The following is a 25,534-nucleotide window of genomic DNA, read 5'->3' as shown; positions in this document are numbered from 1 at the left end:
AAACCCTATCCAGGGTCTCTATGGGTTGGAACCGACTCAGTGGCACTTAACAACAATAATAGCATTCAGTTGGAAAAACAGGTTGGTTTAAAAAAAAAATTTGTGTGTGAATTCAGTGAAGATTTACAGTGTTGATCATCAGTTTTACATTGAACAAATCATATACTTTGTGTCATCTCAGTGATTGCTGTCTCCTCTATGTAACAAAAGTTAGCCCACTGCTTCTCTGTGGGTTTTAGTTCCAGTCCACCCTCCTGTCCAACACTTGGAAAGTTTGTCCTTCGGTAAATGTTGACCTTTTGATCTTGAATAGTTGACCATTCCATGGTGAGCATAGTACTGTACTAGTGTTGTTGGACCCTCCCCCCATAGTATGCCTATTGGGCCATGAAGGTGAATTCCATTCCAGAACTGAAGGGTGGCCAAGGGCCATAGTCTCAGGTTCATCCAGTCTCTTTATGACCAGTAAGCTTGGTCTTTTTTATGATTTGAGTTTTATTCCACACTCTCTCCACTCTATTATGCTGCACCTTCAAGTATAATCCCTTTCAGAGCAGTTGGTACTGGTAGCTGGGCACTGTCTTGGTCTCAGAGTCATGGAATCATGGAGATTGATGTTCATGTGTTCCATTAGTCCATTGACTGATTCCAGACATCTTCAATTTTCATCACTCTTCTTGCTTCCTCACAGGGAGAGATCAATAGTTGCCCCTTAGATGGCCGCTTATGAGCTATTAAGATCCCAGTTGCTACTTAATAAAGTAGGATATAGAACATTGTCTTTGTTGACCATTGTTGTTGTATGCTGTCAAGTTAGTTCCGACTCTTAATGACCCTATATGTAAATCTTTATGGGAGCAGAAAGCCTCATCTTTCTCCCTCACACTAGTTGGTGCATTTGAACCTGCTGGCCTTGAGTGAGCAGCCCATTGTGTAACCTGCTGTGCAACCATGGTGTCCTCTGAGACTATGGTGTTAAGACCCCAGGTCCAGCAACTCATTTCCTCAAAGTGTTTGGTAATGTCTAAGAAGTTGTCATCATTTGTCCTCTGTATGCGCTACCACATGCATAGGTGTGTTTGTATCAAAGATAAATACCCATATACAAATATCTTCTGTCAAGCCCTTATATATTTGCAGGCATACTCCACTCTCCCTCCCATACCCATTCAGCCTGTGTATCCGTCCATGTATCTACCCATAAAACACTGTTGTTGCAGGGTTGTGTATATAATAGAAAAATATACTGTATCATTTAAACTTTTAAAATATTTTGGGGTCATAGGATATTGAAACCTGATAATAAGTGAAATCAATCTTAAATGAATGGGTGTTCTATTTTTGTTTCATGACTTTGTTCAGGCTTTTTGTCTTACTTCCTTTTGTTCTTTTCTGCCTTTTTTAAGTCCTATGACTTGATTTCATTGTTTTAGAACTGTTTAATTATTGTGAAATGTCATTTATTCATTTAGTCATAGAACCGACTGCTAGATAGATTTAAAGTTAAAATGCAGACCATAGGGCAAAGCATGGGAACATCTATATAGGTATGTGTATTCTTGTTTACAGACTTTCTTTGGTATTTGGCATTGAATCGTGTTTGGATTTTAAATGTTTTGTTTAAGTAATTGCTAAAGGTGATTTTTTGTGTTTTTGAGAGGGAGGATATGGAATAGGCATGATGAATTGAGGGTTAGGCTTGGGACTATTGTTAGGATATGGTTAGTGTTGACGTAAGGGTTGGGCTACGGCTAGGAATAAGGTGTGATCTAGTTTTTAGGGTTATAGTTAAGTTTGTTTTTATTTATTTCACTTTTTTCTTGGTAACTACTTGATTTTCTCTTCATTTGGAAGTTTTGTGACTACATTAGTTTCTCTTTTAACTTAAAAGGCTTTTTGTTTTTGTTGCAACTGTGTCTCTGGTTCTCTGTTTTCAGTCTTAGAGGCCTCTTTTACTTTGCATTCTTCTACATCTGAGTTGAGGCTAGATGATACTGTCATGTATGCCAGTCTCAGGTTGTTTGCTGCTGTTCTCTGTTCAAAGAACTCCATTTAGTATTTTTTAAAAGATTTTCTAGTTTTTGCAAATTCGTTTCATTTCTGTTTGTCTGAGAGTGACCTAATTTTGCTATCATGTATAATGCACAATTTTACTGGATATATGATTCTCGGCTGTTAGGTTTTTTGGTTGTTGGTTTTTTTTCATAGTTTCATATATGACATTCTTGCCTGAATGGTTTCTGCTGAGAAATCAGAGCTTAGTCTGATTAGTTCTTTGTAGGTAATGTTTTGTTTTTTCCTGATCTGTTCTTATAATTCTTTCCTTGTCTTTGGTTTTGAAAAGTTTGATTATAATATGTCTTGGTGCTTTTCTTTTGGGGTCATTCAATTTGTTAAATGGCTATCTTCTCATCTCTCATGATGTTAGGGAAGTTTTCTTCCAACAACTCTTGGACAATAACACTCTTTTGGCTTTTTTTTTGCCTCTTCCTGTTCTGGAATAACACATGTTCTTCTCTTTTTAAGTTTTATTCCGAATTATGTGACAGTTTACATGGGAGAACATCAATTTTATATTCATCCTATCGTATATTGTTTCATTGCCATGGTTGCAATCCCCTCCACGCATCACCAATCAATGAAAGGATACATCCTATAAGCCTGCTTTTAACACACACACACACACACACACACACACACACACACACACACACCCCGGTCATCAGCACATAGCCCCTCTTCCTCCCTGGTGCTATATCTCTGCATATCATCTCTGCCTCCATCTCAGGGATCACTGCCTCTCTGGGTAGGGTTCCACTCTCCGCTCTTCTTCCTTCATGGTTCCAGGGACCTCCGCTCTTAGCCTGCAAAGTTAATCACTCCCCTCCTTGCCATAAAATGTCTACTTTTACATTTACAACCTTCACAATCAGTCCTGGTAACAATTATTCACCCTTGTATCACAAAAGACCTCTCCGCATTTCCTTTAATCAGTCCTGCCTAGACAGATTGGATACTACTCAGTGGAGATTCTACCTTCCTCCACGCCCTCTTGAAAGTTTGTAAGCCAGTCACTTCTTGCCTTTGTAGCCCCCCTCCCCCATTTTGGATAGCCAATGTCCAAGTTGCCCATCCCTGTCTACTCTGTGTATGGAGGGGGGCTGGGAATGATCCCTGCTGCAAAGATTTCTTCCCTCTTTTGAGCTACTGAATCCATAGGTGTAGGTCAAGTTCATCAAATTGTATCAGATTACTCCTTTTTTCTGTCTTCTTTCTTCTTCTAGTCGAGCTCTGATCACCCAGTCATTGAGACTAGGTCAAGTGGGTATTATCTGCAAGTGTGTGTGCTCTTGTGGATATGCCCTCTCTTCTTATCCACTGGACGCTTCACCCTCCACTCCAGTCCTCCATGGCTATGTCACTGACTCTGGGCCCAAGAGTCCCCAGGTCTTGCCACACGGCTGGCTAACCAGGTCTCCACCTGGGTTCACAGGAGTCTGTTGAACATTGTAGGGCTTAGCTCACAGCCTCATAGCTGTTTTTCCCTTATTATCCCTTGTCGGTGGCAAACTTGAGCACCCATCAGAGCGTGTATTCCCATTGAGTCCTAGTCTTGGAAGGGGGTTTATTCTGAGGGGACCCGACCCCTTGCCTTGATGTCTACTGGGCGGGCAACTTGCTTGTTCTTGTAATAATTGGTCAGTCTGCCTGTATTGTTTTATGTTATGTTATTCTTCTTGATTGTATTCAACATAAATATTAGGCTTTCTTCAGAATTTTTATTCTTTTTATTGAGTGATCCTTTATCAGGTGAATACTGAAAGAATTTTCTTCAAGCTCAGTAATTCAGCTTCCCATTGATTCAATTCTATTTCTTTTCCCTTTCAGTGTATTATATGAAGTCTTAGTGCTAATTTTCTAGCTTTCTAATTGCTGCTTCAGTATGGCTCTCATTTTTTCAATGATTTTTGTCAGTTTCCTAAATTTTTCCGTAGCTTCATATATTTGTTGTTATTAGGTGCCATCAAGTCGGTACTGACTCATAGTGACACAACAGAACAAAACACTGCCCAGTCCTGGGCCAATGTTACAATTGTTGCCACGCTTGAGCCCATTGATGATGCTTTCCTTGATTTTATTTGTTATTTTCTCCGTCTTTCTCACAATCTAAATTATATCACACTATGTCTCTGAGACATTGTAGTTTGCCTAATTGTTGTTGTTAAGTGCTGTCAAGTCAGTTCTGACTCAGAGCAACCCTGTATAGGGTTTCCAAGGAGCAGCTGCTGGGTTTGAACTGTTAACCTTACAGTTCAAACTCACTTTAAGATCCAGTGCATTATCCTGCAGCGCCACACCAAGATTCCAGTTGCCTAATTAACATTCTTTTAAATTCTTTTAAGATATTATACTTTGATGTTATATTTTCTGACTCTGTATTTTGGTCACTTGTCTTGTTCCTTTGTTTAAGCTGAAATTGTTTTCTTTGAGACATTGTGGTGTGGCATTTATATTTAGCTGATCATTATATATTAGAGTGTTCTCAGGCACTCACTACCTATCTCTTGGTGGATTTGGTAGAGACTGGAAGTGTGATCACAGTTCTCTGTTCACTGTTTGTGTGGTATATAGTTCAGGGCAGGTTCACATACCTCCTGAGGCAGGGACTCTATGCCAGGCACCCAGCCCCAGGCAGAATAGAGGCTACGCAGGAGGGGGTACCACGCAAAGGTAGTTCTTCTTGGCTATTCTGATTATTCTCTGGCGTTTTAAATATTGATTATTTCTTTCATTAAAACTTTTCCCTCACTATTTCTAGTATTTATCGTGCTTCAGTCTTCTCCATCTTCCTGATCTATAGTCACAATCTAAGAATTTCTGCTTAGAACATTAGAATAATTAATAACTTGATCCTATTACTAGTACTCCCATTTCTATATCTATCTCTTCTTTAACTTCCTGCCAGTCCCAGCTTTCCAACCATTTTCGGTTTTCTTTCTGATGCCTCCTGTCTGTCTGCCTGGCCTGTTTCCTGTGAAGTCCCTGTTGAAGGGTTAGTGTCTGGACCTCTTACCTTTCTATATTCACCCGTTTGGTGTCCTCATCAGGTCTCATGGCTCCCTAGGAGCATACTGATGTGTCTTCTGAGCAGTTCCATTCAGATGTTTCACAAGCATTTCAAACTCAATGTCTTCAGGATTAAACAACCTGTTCCTTTTATAGTCTTTCCCATGCCTGTTAATGACCTTCTGGGGTCAGTAGTGAATCATCTTTTTGCATCAGTCTATTAGCAAGCTCTACCTTCTCCCTACTATAGGCTATCATCATCACACATAGATTTTGTTTTTGTTTTTGTTTTTAGTTGAGTGATAGTTTCCTTGGAAGAATATTGATTTTATACTCATCATTTCATTGTGATGATTACAATTCCTCTGTGTATCATCATTCAACAGTATTTGCTTCTATTCCCTCTTTCTGGTGGGTAGGAGGTTGTATGCAAAAACTCTCAGGAATATATAATCATTTAGACAACCAAAGGGCACCTTCTGCAAGCCAGCCTCCTGGCTGCCAACACACAGCCTTTCTCTTTCCATGAATCTAGAGTCCTTAGAAGCTCTCTCTCTCCGTGTGTCCTCATCTCTGCCTCCATCTCTGGTGTCGCTGCTTCTCTGGATAGAGTCCCACATTCTACTCATGCTCTTCTCCCTTGATGGTCCTAGGGTCCTCTGTTCCTGGAATGTAAGAGTAATTACCTCCCCCCCCCTTTTTATGTTACAAAACTTCTACCTTTACAGTTGTGACAACTGCAATTAGTCATGATAACAATTACTAACTATTGAATCACAGATTACTGCAGTAGCTTCCTGTCTCTTTGTTTCTCCTGTCATCTTTTGTGTACAGTCAGAATAGGCTTATCAAAATGAGAGTCAGATCTCTCTTTTTTTTGTTGTAAACTTTTTTGGTAGGCTGCTCATTCCTGTAAGTCCTTATTATGACCTATAAGGGCTACAAGATCTGGTCTCTATTGCTTTTCTGATCTGATCTTCTTATTCCCACCCAATTCCATCCCAACCCAGTTCACCAGTTCATTCCGCTTCAGCTACACTTTTTAGACGGGAGACCAACAGAGGCCTCTCTGCGAAAATGAATTTGGAGTGAAAATGTGAATGAAGTGAGGGAGTGAGCAGGCTCTCTTTAAAATTTTTGGTTTTCAACTTTTTATTGTGAATTGCATGAAGGTAAATAGATAAGATCATCAGCTTTGCTTTCAACCAGTCATATGTTTTTTTTCATCTCAATGATTACACTCCCTCCCTGTAACAAGAGTTACCTGCTTTCACCTTGTGGCTTCCATTTTACATCTTATTTTTCACAAATGAACAAAGCAAAAATATTTGATGTATACATGCAAAACAAAAAATATATAATGTCCCAAGGGCACAGTTTGCAAGCCCGTCCTTCAGCCTACAGGCACACAGCCTTTCTCAGTCCATGGGCCCAGAGTCCTCAGCTGCTCTGTCCCTCTGTGCCAGCACCTCTCAGCAGCTTCTTGAATGTAGAGCATTTGCTATTCCTTCTGCTTTACTGCTTTCCTCTCAGGTAACCTCAGTGCTCACTCCCTCACTTCATTCACATTTTCACTCCAAATTCATTTTCACAGAGAGGTCTCCATTGGTCTCCTATCTAAAAATTCAGTTTTCCACAGCTAATTTCCTTTCCTTGCTGTATTTTTTGCCGTATATCTCAACCAACTACATCTATTAGTTATCATGCTTATAGCAAGCCCTACTGCAAACTCCTTGAGTCAGGGTTTTTTTTCCTAATTTAATTTTAATTTTCTTTTTAATTATCTTTCATATTCCCAGCAGCAGATCAGTAATTTTCCTACATCTTTGTTTCCATTAGTAGTTTCCAGTTCTCTAGCCTCTTCCTTGTAACATCTCCTGCCTTAATTTACTATATACCTGCTTCTTTCTACTAACACATTATATGTAGAATATTTTATTTATTTTATCTCCTATCTAATGAGGCTCACATTAATGTTTATTGCAGCATTGTTTGTAATAACTAGAAAACCAGCTTGAGAAGCCTATAATTAAAGCTACAAGCTTAGGAATTCTAATAATTTTCATTTTTAAAAACATGCAAAATATTCCCCACTTTGAAACAAGTTGTTGTTGTTAGGTGGCATCGAGTAGGTACCGACCCATAGCGACCTTATGCACAGCAGAACGAAACACTACCCGATCCTGGGCCAACCTCACTATTATTGCCACACTTGAGTCCATCGATTCTGCCACTTGGCTAATCCATCTTATTGAGGGTCTTCTTCTTTTTCTCTGACCCTCCACCTTACCAAACATGATATCCTCCTCCAGGGACTAGTCCCTTCTAACAGTATATCTGAAGCATAAAAGGCAAAGTCTCACCAACCTGACTTCCAAAGAGCATTCTGGTTATATTTCTTCCAACACAGATTTGGTTATTCTTCTAGAAGTCAATGGCACTTTTAATATTCTTTTCCCCCATCGTAACTCAAATGCATCAATTCTTCTATGGTTTCCCTTAATTACTGTCCAACTTTCACATGCATATGAGGCTATTAAAAATACCATGGCCTTGTATGTGGCGTTCTGCTTCCAAGAGATTGCAGCCTTTGAATCACTATGGGGGCACTTCTATTCTGTTCTGTCGAGTCACTAGGAGTCAAAATTGACATGATGGCAGTGGGTTTCATTTTGTTATTTTGGTATAGTCTCATTTCATTGATCTACAAATTTGAAATAATCTTATTCATACACAGAGTTTGATGATTTTGTCTATAAACCCAACTAAGCCAATTCCACTGTCGTCAAGTCAGTTCCAGGTCATAGGGATCTGTAGGACAGGGTAGTAATGTCTCATGGGTTTCCAGGGTTGTAAATCTTTGTGGAAGCAAACTGTCTAAATCTCTTTCCAGCCAAGTGATTGGTGGGTTTGAATCACCCATCTTTTTGTTAGGAGACCAATGCTTAACCCACCACACCACCAGGAAATTTATTCTACCTATACATTAAAAGTATTCATAAATGTTATTAGTATTTAAAGTGCCTGGAATATGGATTTACCTAAAGATAATTCATTCTCTCTCCTTTTGTAGTTATTTCTCTCTCTCTCTTTTGTTCTGGTTCTCTTTCTAGCTCTCCCATTTCTATTCTTTTTCCGACTCAGTATACAAGGGGGCTTCAAAAAAAAAACACCATAGCTTGTGTTAGGCACACTTCAGTCCTCAAACTGACATTTTTGCTCTTGAACATGTTTAAAAGGTCTTGTGCATCAGATTTGCCTAATGTAATACATCATTTGATTTCTTGACTTCCGCTTCATTGAGTGTTGTTGGTGGATCCAAGCAATTTGACAACTTCAGTCTTTTCTCCGTTTATCATGATGTTATGTATTGGTCCAATAGTGAGGATTTTTGTTTTCTTGACATTGAAGTGCAACCCATACAGATGTTGTGGTCTTTGAGCTTCATCAATAAGTATTTTAAGTCCTTTTTGTCTTCAGCAAGCAAGGTTGTGTCATCTGCATATTGTAGATTGTTAATGAGTCTTCCTCTAATTCTGAGACCACATTCTTCCTCATATAATCCAGCTTCTCAGATCATTTGCTCATCACACAGATTGACTAAATATGGTGAAAGAATACAACCATGTCACACAGCTTTCCTGATTTTAAATCATTTAGTTTCTCCTTGTTCTGTTTGAAAGGCTCTCTCGGTCAATGTGCAGGTTCCTAATAAGCACAACTAAGTGTTCTAAAATGCTCATTCTCTGCAATGTTGTCCATAGTCTGTCTTGATCCACACAGTAGAAAGCCTTTACATAGTCAGTAAAACACAGGTAAACATCTTCCTGGTTGTCTGTGCTTTCAGCCAAGGTCCAACTGATGTCACAGTGCTATCCCTCATTCTATATCCTCATCTGAATCCAGCTTGGACCTCTGGCAGTTTACTGGCAGTTCTGTTTTTCTATTATCTTTAGCAAAGTTTTACTTGCATGTCATAGTAATGATATTGTCCAAGGATTTCCACATTACATTGGTCAACTGTCTTTGGAATGGGCACAAATATGGATCTCTTCCAATCAGCTGGCCAGGTAGCTGTCATCCAAATTTCTTGGCATAGTTGAGTGCCTCCAATGCTGCCTCAGTTTTTTGAAAGGTTTCCATCAATTCCCAGAACCTTGGTCTTTGCCAATTCCTTCAGTGCACCTATGGCTTCTTCCTTCAGTATCATTGGCCCTTGATCATATGTTGGCTTTTGAAATGATTGAACATTGACCATTTTTTTTGGTACAGTGACTCTGTGTATTCCTCCTATATTCTTTTGATGCTTCTGCATCATTCAATATTTTGCCCATAGAATTCTTCAGTATTTCAAATTGAAACTTGAATTTTTTTCCTTAGTTCTTTCAGCTTAGGAAATGCTGAGCATGTTCTTCCTTTTGGTTTTCTACTCTAGATCTTTGCCCATTTCATTACAATATTTGACCTTGTCTTCTAGAGCTACCCTTTGAAATTTTGTGTTTAGCTCTTCTACGTCTTCATTTTTCCATTTGCTTTAGCATCTATGCTGCAGAGCAAGTTTCAGAGTCTTTTCTGACATCCATTTTGGTCTTTTCTTTCCTTCTTGTTTTCTTCATTACTATGTGCTTTCTTCTTGTATGATATTCTTGATGCCATCTCTCAACTCTGTGGTGTTTGAACATCAGTCAAGTGGCAAGGTATAAGATCAAGTGGCAGGGTATAAAATCAGGTGCATTTCTTTACACTGATAAAGAGCACTCTGAAATAGAAAACTGGGAAACAATACTATTTACTATAACCACCCAAAAGATGAAATACTCAGAAATAAATTTAACCAGAGAAACAGAAGTTCTGTACAAAGCAAACTAAAAATACTACTACAAGAATCCAAAAGAGACCTACAAAAATGGAAGAATATACCATGCTCATGGATAGGAAGACTTAACATTGTGTACACTATGCAAGGCAATCCCAGTCCAGATTCCAACATCATTCTTTAATGAGATAGAAATCACTAACTTTATATGGAAAGGGAAGAGACCTCAGATAAACTAAGCATTATAAAAGTAGAAGACCTTTCACTTCCCAATCTCAAAATCTACACATAGTAGTCATAACAGCCTAGTTCTGGTGCAACAAAGCCACATAGATCTATGGAACAGAATTAAGAATCCAGAAGTGAATTCATCCTTCTACATCAGCTGGTCTTCGACAAAGAGTTAAAACACTTTAAATGGTGCTGGCAAAACAGGAAATCCATTTGCAGAAAATTTAAACAAGATCCATAGCTCATACTATATATAAAACGAACTCAACATTGATTAAAAGTCCTAAATATGAAACCTAGAACTATAAAGATCATAAATGAAAAAGCAGGCAGAAAATTAGGAGCTCTGATATATTGTATAAATACACTATGAAACATAACTGACACACAAACAGCAGAAGACAAAGTACATGACTGGGACCTCCTAAAAATTAGAAATTTATGTGCATCCAAAATATTTCACCAAAATAATAAAATAAGAACCCACAGACTGGGGAGAATTTTGACAGTGACATGTCAGACAAGAGACTACTCTCTAAAATTTACAGAACACTTCAAAAGCAAGAAGACAAATAATCCAGCTTTAAAACTGGATTTTAGGCAAAATATGCTAACAGACACTTCACCAAAAAAGACATTTAGTGGCCAGAAAATATATGAAAATATGCTCAGGATCATTGTTGTTGTTATGTGCCATTGAGTCAGTTCTGATAAGAAGTGGCTGCTGAGCTTGAACCACCGACCTTGTGGTTCAAACTGACTTTGCAGTCTAGTGCTTTAACCCACAGCGTGCCACACCAGGACTCCATTAGAAAGATGCAAACAAAACAACAATGAGATATCATCTTACTCATGGAATTTACAAGAAAGTTTAAAAAAATTAGAAAACAAGGAATGCTGGTGAAAGTGTAGAAATGTTGGTGGAACTGTAAAATGGTGCAATCACTGTGGGAAATGCTCCCTTTAAAAGTTGGAAATAGAAATAATGTATATGTTGTTGCTGTTGTTATGTGCTGTGGAGTTGGTTCCGACTCATAGCGACCCTGTTCAGGTTTTCCGAGGCTATAAATCTGTATCGGAGCAGAAAGCCTCATCTTTCTTGTGGAACAACTGGTTTTGTTTCGAACTGTTGACCGTAAGATTAGCAGGCCAATTCATAACCACTATGTTACCAGCAATACCTTTACTTGGTATATATCCACAAGAAATGAGAGCCATGACACAAATAGATGTATACACACCCATGTTCAGTACAGCACTATTCACAGGAACTAAAAGATGGAGGCAGCCTGAATGCCCATCAACAGAAGATTGATTAAACAAACTAAGGTACTATTCCACACACAGTGGAATATTATGCAATATTGAAGGATAATGACAAATCTGCGAAACACTTCATAACATGGATGAACCTTGAGGATATTTTGCTGAGTGAAATTAGTCAATCACAAAAGGACAAGTATTGTATGAAGAAATCACTGTTATAAAAAGTTAAGAAAAGATTTTCATACTAAAAGAAACATTCTATGATGGTTATCAGAGGTGGGAAGGTAGGGAGAGTTTCACTAGGTTGATGGTAGACACATGTTAACTTAGGTGGTGAGGAAGGCAACATAAAACAAGAGTGAGGTTGGCACAGGGAAGAATGAAGGTAGGGGAAGAATGTAAGAGTTAAGTGAATAGAGGTAGTAAGGACTGTTAACTGATGGTACATGGAAGGGATTGCAATCATTGTAATGATACCAAGTGTATTAACAATAAAAAAATGTTCAAGTAGCAGAATAAGAGATCTATATTAAAGAACCTTAAGAATCCCCCTTGGCCCCTTATTTCTCAAGTTCTTTTGCTTTCATATTTATAATTATCTGTTGTTTCTTCCATTTCTGTCTCCATGGGTCTTTCTTTAATTATGTCCTATTGTTTTAGCTGTGACTGTATGTCTCCCAGCTTCCAAATTCATTTCTCTACAATGGAATCATTTTTCTTTTTCTAAAAATGACATTTCCCAGTTAAAAGATTTACTGTCACCTTCTCCCTCATCACTGGTATAGGTAATTGTATGTTTACATGACATTTAAGACCCTTCACAACCCAGCAGCATCTCCACCATTCCTTGTGTGTGTGCGTGACATTCCCAGAATATAACATGCTTTCCTATTTTTGCTTAGCTTTTTCATCACCTCCCAGTCTCACCCATCACTACCAGTCTTTTCTAGTCAATGAATGTATAGTCATTTGTGATGAATGCCTTCCAGACTCTGAACTTGTTTAAGGCAAGGACTTACTTGCATTCATCTTTATACCCATAAAGCCTGCAACAATTTTTGCATATATTTGAAATTAACTGAATACTGTAGTTTTTTGTAAATAACACACCCATGTATATTTGCCAACAGTTTCCTCCTCTCCATCCCTCCTCTGCCCCCAGGTATTTTTATAAACATGCTATGGTAGTATTTTTTTACAACAACATGCAAAAAACATTGGCATAGTAAGTAGGTGCTTTCTAATAGAGCTGGGGGTAGAGAGTTGGCAAACAAATGGAGAAGATGCATGGTATTTGCAAAAGATACAGTGTAGAGTTCTTTACTTCTTATAGTAGCAATTGCAATGGTATGATTGTTGCATGATTTTTTATATTGAGTTAAATCTCACTTCGTTGTAATGGCCAGCCATAGTTTTGCTCCATTAAGCAGTGTAGCCACCAGTTATTATGATACATAGAGAAAAGATTGAAGTTGTCAAAGACTTCATTTTGCTTGGATCCACTATCAATATTCAGGGAAACAGCAGTCAAGAAATCAGGTGATGTATTGCATCAGGCAGAACTTTACACAAGACCTCTGTAAAGTGCTCAAGAGCAAAGATGTCAGTTTGAGGACTAAGGTGTGTCTGACCCAAGCCATAGTATTGTCAACAGCTTCATATGCATGTGAAAGTTGGACAATGAGTAAGGAAGACTGTAGAAGAATTGCTGCAACCGACAAAATGTCAATACCTTCTAACTCTTCGAATCATTGGAGTACATTTTTTATTTGCTTTTTTTTTTTACATATATATGTATTAAAATGTCTGTACATTTATATAGAATATTTTCTACTGCCTCCCCCCAAAAAAAGATTAGATAATAAAGAGCAATACTAAAGAAAACTTAAATTTTAAAAATGAGATTTCAGCATACTTCAGAAACAACTTAACAAAGCAATCGTCCAAATAGATCCCCACTATTAGTCAGGGATTGGTGTGGCGCTGTGGGTTAATGCGCCAGACTGCAAAGCCATTTGAACTGCAAGATCGGTGGTTCAGGCTCACCAGCTGCTCCTCGGAAACCCTGTACAGGGTTGCAATGGGTCAGAATCAACTCGATGGCACTTAACAACAACAACAACACTTGTATTTTGGTGTGCAAAGTCTTGTTACATTTTTTATGATTTGACACTTTTCCATACCATAGAATGAAAAGTACTTTCTTTCCTAAAGCAAATAATTTCCAGGTAGTTCCTTGTGAGGGAAAGAATTTCATATCCCTATAAAGTATAAAAATGTTGTCAGTAAAAGCCACAATGGTGAGTTCACGTAAAGGCCCATTCACTTCTCTGTGCTGACTTAAAAGTGGCTGTCCCTCATGTTTATCTGCTGTGTGTTCAGTGCTAGCAATTTGGGTAGCGGACTTTCCAAGGCCATCCCAACTGGTTTGAAACTTCATAAAGAAGAGAGTTATTTTTGATATCTAATATGAATCAGGCTGCTAATCTCATGGTCAGCAGTTCGAAACTACCAACGGCTCTGAGGGAAAATGATGAGGCTTTCTGCTCCCGTAAAGATTTACAGCCTCAGAAACCCTGTACAGGATCGCTATGAGTCGGAACCAACTCCACAGCACATAACAGCAACAACAATACAACAACAACAATGCCTCTCTAACAGAAATCCCACAAGTGAATGGCTTCAACAAAGAAAATGGATTCTCTCACAGTTTAGGGGGCTAGAAGTTCAAAATCAGAGTGTCAGCTCTTAGGAGGGAAGGCTTTCTCTCTGTCGACTCTGGGGAAAGTTTCTTATCTCTAGAGCATCTGAAGCCCTAGTATTTCTTGGAGCTCTCCATACACCTTGGCATCAATCTTCCCCAGAATCTAGGAGCATCACAGTGCAGGGACCCAAAGTCAAAAGGACACACTCCACTCCTGGCTTTTCTATCTTAGTGGTAGTACGTCACTCTCCCGCTGCTCCAATCAAGGTAGTGGTGTTAGGTGCCACCAAGTCAGTTCCAACTTTGTGTAGTGACCCTGTGTAAGGTTTCCAGAGAGCAGCGGTGGGTTTGAACCACCAACCTTGTGGTAGCAGTCCTAAGTGCTTATCCAACAGCACCAAAGCAGGACTCCAAGGGTGGTGTGCCGTGGCGTCGGTTCCAATTCATAGCAACCCCTAGGGTTTCCAAGGCTGTCAGTCTTCATGGAAGCATAAAGCCTCATCTTTTTCCTGCACAGTGGCTTCTAGCTTCAAACCTTTAATCCTCTTATTCTCTCATCAAATCACATCTTGTGGGATAGCTACATCTCAGTTGCCAAGCCACTGAGAATTCTGACCCACTCAAGTTGACACAAAACCTGAATTTATCACAAAAGTGTTGTCACCGAGACAGCCAGTGATCCCAGAAAGCCTGTGGTGACTCCACTCATTGCTGTTCCTCGACAGGAACGCTGCCTGTGTCCCGTCAGAGAGCCCAGTGGCTTCTGCCCCAAGTATTTAAGAGCTACTTTTTTTTATTGTTTAATTTTTTTACATATGATTCAGAAATCAAGAAGTTAATCAGCATACAATGAAAAGATATCTTCTTACTCATGTTCCCCCATCAACCCAGTTCCATTCCTCACTATTAGCTTTCTGTCAATACTTCCAGCACTTGTTTATGCATGTACAACCAATACAAATACATATTATTTACTACTTTTTCTTTTTATACACACTTTACCTTTCCTTCCCCCCACCAAAACAAAAAAGCATAGCTCATAGAGACTTCTCTTAGAAGTTGTACTGCGTCAGAGTATTCCATTGCACAGATGCACCTTAATTGATTAATCAGACACCTGGTAGACATTTAGGTTTGGTCAATTTCCGTTCCTGTCTTTTACAGTTTGCTGACATTCTCCATTCTGTGATCTGTTATATGGTCATCCTTCCTTTCCTTTTCACTGAATGACCTGATCTTTGGCAAGCCTGTTGATAAGGGAGGAGATGGTGTCGTGGTACTTTTAGAGGGCAGCTCACAAGCTTTTAAGACCCCAGGCACCACAACTCACTGAACTAGAACCTAGAGCATAAACTTTATGAGCTATATTATGCCGATTGAATTTTCCCATGAGATTATGACCCTCAGTCTTGAAACCAAGAAAAGTAATCCTGTGAGGTGATTGGTTTTATCTAAGAAGTACCAGTATCTGTAGCCCCTGTTTGGTTTACTTTTTATATGTTTTGGGGCTGGGGGAGTTTTTTTGGTTGTTATCATTATTGCATGTATAACATAGAATTTACAAATACATCTTTTTTCTTGTATTCGTTTTAGTGGCATTAGCTATACTTGTCAAGCTGTGCATATTTCACCTCTCTTTCCCATCATCATAAACAAGAAGTGACTATTGTCTAGACAGTGATTTTCCCTCTTCACCACCCTCCCCACAACCCCTGGCAACTACCAATGAACATTGGTCTCCAGTCTTGTCATTGCCTAAAAGTGAGATCATACAATATGTGTCATTTTGTGATTGATACATAACTATTTTGTTTAGCATTATATCCACCAAGTTCCTTCATATTGCAAGATATTTCGGGAATTCATTTTTCTTCATGGCTGAGTAGTATGCCATTGTATATACGTGGATTCTTATAGTGAAAAGAGTCTATAATTTAACCCTAAAATATTAAGAACAACTGTGCTATTAAAATCATCATTTAATAGACTTTGGCCTATATGAACTTATGACTGTTGAACTTCATTTACCCATTAAGGTTTTTTCACTGGAGGAAAAGGAAATTAAATGTGTAATGCAACTTTCAAGCTGATAAACACTGGAATTTAATTTTATGTTTACCTAATAATACTGTAATCATACTTCAGTTTTAGTTATGAATGCATTTTTGTCTTTAGTACCTGGACCCTCTGGTGATAATGGCATCAGTATTACCATGATCTTGATGGCCTGGATGGTTATTGCAGTGGTCTTATTCCTACTGAGACCTCCTAATCTAAGAGGATCCAATTTATCAGGAAAGCCAACCAGTCCTCATAATGTAAGTGTTATGGATTGTAAATCCTTTTTGGGAGTGGGGAGGATGGTAAGGATTATGAATGAGGGAGAGTTGGTTTTGACTGAAATATCTAAATTAGCAAAAGGAAAGGTATAAATCAGGGAGTGTAAGGTTTACCTATTTAATCCTAGTAAGTCCTGGAACCCCCAGTGACTTAGTCTCCATGGAGTTATTTAAAGAAACACAAACTTGTGGCCCAAAAATAATTTTTAAAAATTCAATCTTTAGTCACATGAGAAATGTCAAAAATTCATAGCCCATAGCATTTCCCAAATTCTAGTCATCTGTTCCCCAGTCTTTTTTGCCTCACAGTTAGGTGCTCCCTTGCCTCTCATTTTTCAGGTCCCCTAAACACACTAGCTACAGCTCAATGGTTTTCCCTTCTCTCATTCCATTTGACTTAGCTATTAAATACAACAAAGCCACGGAACCTCCTGGCTAAATCTTGTTTTTTCCTCATCGTATTCCTCTCAAGCTCATTCTTCTAGTTTTCCATCACAGTAAATCAACTGAGCTGGCAAAAAGAGAGGTGGGAATCATTAATGTTGACAAATCTTGGTAGTCATGATTATAACCATTTGTTGTTGTTGTTGTTATTGTGTGCTCTCGAGTCAGTTTGAGACACAGCAACCCTGTACAGGGTTTCCAAGGAGCGACTGGTGAATTTGAATTGCTGACCCTGTGGCTAGCAGTCCCGTGCTTGTCATACAGCACCATACCAGGACTCCATTTTTAGAAACTTCTAAGTGAAAAATATGACGAAGCAACGCAGGGAGTTTTCAGTATTATTTTTAATGGAACTTCCATTAAACTTCCATTTGGAACTCCAAATAAAAAAATTGAACTCATTTCAAAATCAGTGCTTAAATTTTTTTCTTTTCCATTTGATTTTGATTTGTCTTTTTAAACTATGAGTGCTTATTCTGTAAGCAGGCAAATGGGCACTGTTACTTGGTCGATGCTGTGGTCTTTTTCAAAAAAAGAACATCTAGACCTTAATGATGGATGGAGCAAAGTTTTTGGGGACTTTCATTTGCTGATGGGGCATGACTCAAAATAAGAAGAAATAGCTGTAAATATCCATTAATAATCAAATGTGCAATGTATGAAGTCTGAATCTAATAGAATTGGAAGTCATAAGTGAATAAAGATTAATATCCTCGGCATTTGTGAGCTTAAATAACATTTCAAGACCTATCTTGAAGTACAGTGCTGTCTGTGACATGATACATACACCTACAAGGAAGACCAGTTAATACAACCATTATTCACATCTACGTACCAACTGCCAAAGCCAATGATAAAGAAAATAAATTCTGCCAACTTCTTTAGTCTGAAATAGATCAAACATACAATCAAGATTCCTTGATAATTACTGGTGATTAGGATGTGAAAGTTGGAAACAAATAGGAAAGTCTAATAGTTCAAAAATAAACATTGCCTTGGTGATGGAAGTGACACTAGAGATCTCAAGGTAGAAGTTTGCAAAACCAATGACTTATTCTTTTCAACAAAATAAGTCGCAGTTATATACCTGGACCTCCCCAGATGAAATATCCAAGAATCAAACTGACTATATCTGTGGGAAGAGACTATGAAGTAGCTCAATAGCATCATCAGCTAAAACAATGCCAGGGGCTGACAGTGGAACAGACCATCTGGGAGCTCATAGGCCAAAGTGGAAGAAAACAAAAGAACCATACTACTACCTTGAATATATCCCACCTGAATTAAGAGACCATCTCAAGATCAGATTTGATTCATTGAACACTAATGAATGAAGACCAGAGGAGTTGTGGGATGACATTAAGAACATTATATATAAAGAAAGCCAAAAGGTCATTAAAAAGACAGGAGAAAAGGAAAATATTAAAGAGATGTTGAAACTCTGAAACTTACTCTTGAATATAGAGAGTACCTAACATGACTAGAAGAAATGATGAAGTACAAGAGTTGAAAAGAACATTTCAAAGTATTATAATGAAATGTGCAAAGACCTGGAGTTAGAAAACCAAAAACACTCAGCATTTCTCAAGTTGAAAAAACTGAAAAAAAAACAATTGAAGTCTCAGGTTGCAGTATTGAAGGATTCTATAGGCAAAGTGTTGAATAATGCAGAAAGCATCAAAAAAAGATGAAATACACAAAGTCACTGTACCAAATAGCTGTTCAGTCATTTCAGGAGGTAGCATATGATCAAGAAGGAAGAAGTCGTCCAGGCTGCAGTGAAGGTATTAGCAAAACAAACAAACAAAAAAACACAAACAAGTCTCTAGTAATTATCAGAATATAAATTGAAATGTTTCAACAAAACTGATCTAATGCTTGATGCACTCACTAGTCTATGTTAAGAAATTTAGAAGACAGCTACCTACCAATAGATCCATATTTGTGGATTTATTTTCAGACCCAACAGAATGCAGACAGTATCAAACAATATCATTAATGTTAAGTGCTCTCCAGTTAGTTCTGACCCATAACAACCCTGTATAGGATTTCTGAAGAGCGGCTGGTAAACTTGAACCGCTGGCCTTGTGGTTCATACTGACTACAGTTGAACACATTAACCCACAGCACCACAGTTCAATAACAGTTGGCAGCAGCACATTGACAGGGAGCTTCCAGAAACTCAAGCTGGATTTAAAAGAGGACATGAAACAAGGGATGTCATTGCTGACATCAACCAGATGGATCCTTGATTGAAAGCAGACAATACCAGAAAAATGTTGACTTGTGTTTTATTGACTATACAAAGACATTCGACTGTGTAGATCATAACAAACTATGGGTAACACTGCAAAGAATGGGAATTCTAGAACACCTCATGTGCTCATGTGAAACCTGTACCTAGATCAAGAGACAGTTACTCAAACGGAACAATGGGACAGAAAGGTGTGTGTCAGAATTGTATTCTTAACACCACATTATTCACTCTATAGGTTGAGCAAATAATCTGAGAAGCTGGGCTAAATGAAGAATGCAGCATCAGGATTAGAGGAAGAATGGCTCTTTAACATTAACAGCTTGTGATGTACAGATAACACGGCTTTGCCTGCTGAAAGTGAAGAGGACTTGAAGCACTTGCTGATGAAAATCAAAGAATACAGCCTTTAGTATGGATTACAACTCAATATAAAGAAAACAAAAATCCTTACAACTCTATCAAGAAACAACATCATAATAAATGGAATAAAGGTTCTCAAGTTGTCAAGGATTTCATTTTACTTGGATCCACAATCAATGCTCATAGAAACAGCAGTCAAGAAATCACATACATTGAATTGGGTACATCTGTTGCAGAAGACCTTTTTAAAGTGTTAAAAGAGTGAAGATATCACTTTGAGAGTTAGGTGCTCATGACCCATGCCATAGTACCTTCAATAGCTTCATAAGCATGTGAAAGCTGGACAGTGAATAAGAAAGACCATAGAAGCATTGATACACTTGAATTACAGTGTTGGGGAAGAATATTGAAAAGTAACATGACCTGCCAGAAGAACAAACAAATCTGTCTTGGAAAAAGTACAGCCAGAATGCTCCCTAGAAGTGATGCTGGCAAGACTTGTCTTATAATTTGAACATGTTACTAGGAGGGATCAGCCCCTGGTAAAGGACTGTCCTTTAGTAAAGTTTTCATTGTTGTTAAGTGCCATCGAGTTGGTTCCGATCCATAGTGACCTTGTATAGGGTTTCTGAGGAGTGGCTGGTGAGCTTGACCTGCCAACCTTGTGCTTCAAACTGACTTTGCAGTCCAGTGCATTAAACCATGGTACCACACCAGGACTCCTTGGTAAAGTTAGAGGGTCAGTAAAAAAGAAAAGCCTTAACGAGGTGGCTTGAGATAGTGGCTGCAACAGTGGGCTCAAACATAACAACAGTTGTGCTGTAAGGCCAGGACCAGGGCAGCTTTTCTTTTTGTTGTACTTAGGGTTGCTTTGAGCTGGAGACTACTTGACTTGGCAACTAACTACAAAAGAACGTCTAGATAAGTAGTATGCTAATTTTAATTGATTGTAAGTTTGGTTTGAAGTGCAAGATCGGAACCTACTCAATGACACAAAACAACGACAACAAGCAAAATGTGCAGACTGTGTTTGGCTGATAACCTAAAAGGTTGTTCGAGGTTTGAGTCCATTCAGAAGTACCAAAGAAGAAATGTCTACTTCTGAAAACCAGTCATTGAAAACCCTGTAGATCACAGTTCTTCTCTGACACACATGGGGTCGTGAACCAGAATCCACTCACCAACTGCCTATGTACAGCGTATTGCTTTCACATCAAAGAGCAACTGCCTAAATGTTTGGAGCTACAGAAATCCAACTTAATAAACTGACTTAAAGACCATTAGAGCTGACTGCAAGCCAGTAGTCCTCTGTCCCTTTTGTTGTTGTTAGTTGCCATTGAGTCAGTACCGACTTACAGCGACTTATTTCATTCACAACAGAACGAAACACTGCCCAGGCCTGTGCCAACCTCACAATTACTGTTCCATTGGAGTCCATTGCTACTGCTATTGCTATTCCAATCCATCTCATAGTCATTTGTAAACCAATTATTCTGGGAATAGTCTCACTGCCCTAGGAATAGACAAAATGTATCGACTCTAATTTCAAACAGAAAATTTGGGAATTTATATGTTAGGAAAAATAAATTAAACCTTCCTGAAGATGTCTAAAAACTCTTATCTATCCTTCACAGTTAAAATGCTATCTTTTGCAAGTAACCAAAACCAGTTCAGATTGATTTAAACACTGATCGGCTTTATTGATTTATACAATCGTGAGAGTGTTTGGGATGATTGATTCAGCAAGCTAAGCAGTATAATCAGAGACACAGTTTCTTTGCTCATACTATCAACTTCCTTCCAAGGTTGGCTCCCATTTTCATCACAGTATGGCTTTAGTAGCAACTGGAGCGACATGCTTTCTCACTGGCATTGCTAGAGAAACATACATAGGTTCCTAGCTTTACTTTAGTTGGACTACTCAGCGATTCATTTTAAAATTCTTTTTATGTAGCTTTTTTATTAAGAATTGAGTGAAAGTTTATGGAACAGATCATCTCAGTGATTCACTTGAGCAAGAAGGATGAGACTACTTTTAATGGTTTAAAGGCCACCCCTAGAACTGTTAAATAGTTTTTCTTTATTCCATACCACAGGGAGTAATGGGCCGAAAGTTGGAGAATCACAGTGTTAATACATTGTTCCTTTGTGTGAAAATATAGAAAAAGTCCAAATAAGTACCTGCTTGAGATGGGAAGATGAAGGGTGTTGCTTTTTAGTTCTCACCTGTGTGTTAGATTGGCTGCACTGGGAATGAAGAAGTCAACTCCATCATTTATCTCTTTTCTACTACCAGGGACAAGATCCACCAGCCCCTCCTGTGGACTAACTTTGTGATATGGGAAGTGAAAATAAACATCTTGCACGACCAAATGAACGAAAATAACCAGAGTACTCTTAGCCCCATTTGAACGGTTTTTCCTTTTGCATCTGCAATATGGGATTATATTGTTTTCATGAGCTTCTAGAAATTTCACTTGCGAGCTTATTTTTGCTTCCTGTGTTACCACCGTTTCTATTTACAGTATATTGAGTAAATGAATATTAAAAAAAAAGTTATATAGGGCTTTTTGTTGGTTGTCCTAAACCTAAACATTCCACTCATTTAACTGTGATCATACTTTTGGGAATAATTTCTGACCTGATTGAAGGAAATTTCAGATTTAAATATTTTAAATAGTTTTTATAGACTTTAAAATTGTTTGGGTTTTTTGGTTTTTTTCCATAAGATATTTATAGTTACTTGGGGTTGTCTGAGAGACTATAAAAGAAAATTAGAACCATACAGTACTTACATTCACTGTGGTAGTTTATTTGTGCATGGCTGTTTTCTCTTCTTGGAACTGTAGCAGCCTTTTGAATATTTTACAAATTTTAGCTGAAATCTGTATCATCTACTACAACTAACATATGCGGCTAGAATCAGAGAAGGGAAGAAATGAACTGATTGCTTACTAAGTTTTTTACTCCCATTTAAAAGTTTTTTTCTAATGTTAAAAACTTTTAAGTAATCACGATTGATCAATATGGTGAATGTTTAACAGTCCATTATATGACACCTGCAATCCACTGTACACTAGCCTTACAAAGATTTCTGAAAGAAGGAAAAGAATGAACTCTTTCTGCCTTTGCTAGGTATCATCTGTACAGTAATAATTTAAGCTATAATTTATTGCTAAAACGAGTACCTCTCAGGAAGCTTCTTTTCTGTTCTAATACTTCCTTGGTAGAAGGAGACACTCTTAAAGCCTGTTTGGTTACTAACATTTGAATGCCTTTTACTTCTTTTTTTATTTGAAGAAAAAAGTAACTGAGTCCTTTATTCCTGTCCTGACTTTTAACAAATTTTAATGGATTCTTGGCTTACTCCAGGGAAAAGGAAGATGATTAGAATCAAGGGTCTTTTTCTCATGCCTGTCTCATTCCTATGTTGGTAATGGGATGGATTGGGACATGAAAGATCATTAAAGAAGTAAAGTTTTGAAATGTGCAAAAAAGTCAAAGTTTGCACTTTTGCTCAGTTTAAAAAAAAAATGAATACCAATGGAATATACATATATATAAAATGTCTGCATAACCTTGACTTATGTGGTTATGGAATTTTTTCCTAGAAAGTGATTGCAGATTACTTATGTGGGCTAAAAGGTATTTTGCTACCAATGTAATCATTTCCCCCCCCCAGATCAGTCTAACTTTTCATTGTATAGATAGGAGAAATTTTCTTGTCTGAATTAAATAAACTTCTCGATAGCAGTGTTACTATTGATGAGAGTCTCTGACCTACTCATGAGTGGTTTTTTTTCTTCACTATGATCACATTCTCGGTCATAAGGGCATCGTTTCATGACATAATACAATATTGACTGCTTCATTACTTCTTGTGTACCTTGGCTTTGTGCTCAACTTCTTGAAATAATGCAATCAACTCTTAGTCACTGTGCTAATAGCATAGCACAGGTAAGTCAGATCCTAGATCGGTAGGCATCACAAAGGGAAGGTGTTTCCTCTTGGTATAGCCTACTGGATGCCTTCCCAGCTCTACAGCTGGCAACATAGTTAAGGCTGACAGGACAGGAACAGCATAAAATATGGAGCTAAATCCCAATAGATTCCATTTTTCTGCCTTTGCCCCCTGACCTTTGAAGGTATGTCCTAACAATCAGTCCTCTAAGCTGCTAAAAGCCAGTTCCCAACAGAGATACCACAACAGGATCCAGAGATACTGATGTATACACTAAGTCTACAGTTCACAAATAATTGACAAATGGTTTTGGTTTAAGAAATGCCCATAACATGGAAGCAGAATGTCTAGTGTTAGCTAGAGACCTGAAAGTCTGGATTCCTTTTCCTAGTCCTTCATTTCTGTCATATACACTTAATTGACATTATGTATCTAGGAGTTCATGTAGGGACCTACTTGTTTAGTAACAAAATTTCTTAGTGAAGTATTTAGTCTTTTTTTTTTTTCCCTTGCTGGTAAAATATCTTTGCATTTCTGAAAAAGTGTACTGCACATAAAGTATCCTTGTTAACCTAACTAGTAATATATATTATTCTATTTAATTCTTCAAATTTATACATGTGGCCTTTTTATTGAGCTCACTATTAAATCTTGAGTTGGCCTATAAACATTCACCAGAATCATGGCTAGAGTACTTTAAAAATAATCTGGAAAAAAGAAAACCAAAACTTCACATGTTAATTACCTTTGACTCTTAAACATTCCACAAATGGCATTAAGAGTTTACTTTGTTTTAGAATCATTTAATATTCTTGTATGCACAGTAATATTTTTCCTTTCCGTATGAAAAAGTTAACATTGGACTTACTTTAAGTGAAAGTATTATTATATAGCTAACCAACCACTCTCCCCATGGTCAGCAAGCTCTATTTTATAACTTGCAGTAATTTTCTGAAGTAGTAACTATTGAGTTACAGTTGTTCCATAGTTACTTTTAGTGTCTTTGTGATATATGATGTCATAGTGTTGATGGAATTATAGATATCTTATATTTTCCAAAGACCCGTGGAAGTTTTGTCACTCTGAAAAAAAAAGTCTGTCATTTGAAATGAATATGCGCTAAAATTTTATGGGCTAAAATTTGATCAGCTCAAGACACATATGGCAACGTGAAGAAAGAAAAATTGAAGAGAGTTTACAATTAATGATTAAATTTTGTTGTTGTAATAGGTTTAATCAACATATTTCTAAATGAAAAATCCATATGTATTTGTTACCATGTCTGATGATTACTTTCTTAAAAGCAAAAGTAGCCATGTAATATACTAACTGTTCATTGCTGTTTTTTAATGTATAAATCATGCCAAACAAATCATGTCTGTGTGCCATCCAGGGTTTATTGTTAATATTTTCCTGAGTACTTGGATTGGGATAAAGGGCTTGTACTATGCACTTTTTATTAATGAATAAATAGAAAATGTTAGTAACACTCTTTTGTTTGGCTTTTGTGTTTCTTTATAAGATTTCTACCCCTTACTAAAGATACTCATAACAGAGAATTTTAAGTTGTAAGAAAAATATACACCTAATAAGAAATGGGACCAGGTATTTTTTTTTTAATGCTTTATTGTGAATTATGTGATAGTTTACATGGGAGGACATTAGCTTCACATTGATCCCATCGTATATCCTTTCCTTGTCATGGTTACAATCCCCTCCATGCATCATCCACCAACCAGAGGGTGTACCCCGCAAGCCTGCCCCCCCGGTCATCCGCACACAGCCCCTCTTCTTCTCCATGCTCCATCTCCCCACGTCATCATCTCTGCCTCCATCCCTGGCATCACTGCTTCTCTGGGTAGGGTCCTGCTCTCCGCTCTTATCCCTGGATTGTCCCAGGGACCTCCGCTCTTAGACTGAAAAGTTAATCACTCCCCTCCCTTTGCCACAAAACATCTACCTTTACATTTCCAGCCCTTACAATCAGTCCTGGTAACAATCATTCGCTGTTGTATTGCAAGAGACCTATCTGTATCTCCTCTCATCAGCCCCGACTATGCAGAATGGATACTACTCAGTGGAGATTCTA

General features: G+C 37.9%; 1 protein-coding gene across 1 annotated transcript in view; it reads left to right on the top strand.

Moving 5' to 3' along the window:
• Window positions 1–21,813, top strand: part of SMIM14 (small integral membrane protein 14) — an 85,412-nt gene extending 63,599 nt beyond the window's left edge. Inside the window, exons 3-4 of the mRNA XM_006873219.1 lie at window positions 16,260–16,402; window positions 21,781–21,813. Coding sequence (XP_006873281.1) covers window positions 16,260–16,402; window positions 21,781–21,813 — 176 coding nt within the window. The remainder of the gene's footprint in view (window positions 1–16,259; window positions 16,403–21,780) is intronic.
• The last annotated feature ends 3,721 nt before the right edge of the window (window positions 21,814–25,534 follow it).

The sequence above is a fragment of the Chrysochloris asiatica genome, unplaced genomic scaffold, assembly GCF_000296735.1.
Source record: "Chrysochloris asiatica unplaced genomic scaffold, ChrAsi1.0 scaffold00230, whole genome shotgun sequence".
NCBI classification, from domain to species: domain Eukaryota; kingdom Metazoa; phylum Chordata; class Mammalia; order Afrosoricida; family Chrysochloridae; genus Chrysochloris; species Chrysochloris asiatica.
The sequence above is the reverse complement of the archived record's forward strand: the minus strand, read 5'-3'. Positions and strand labels throughout refer to the sequence as shown.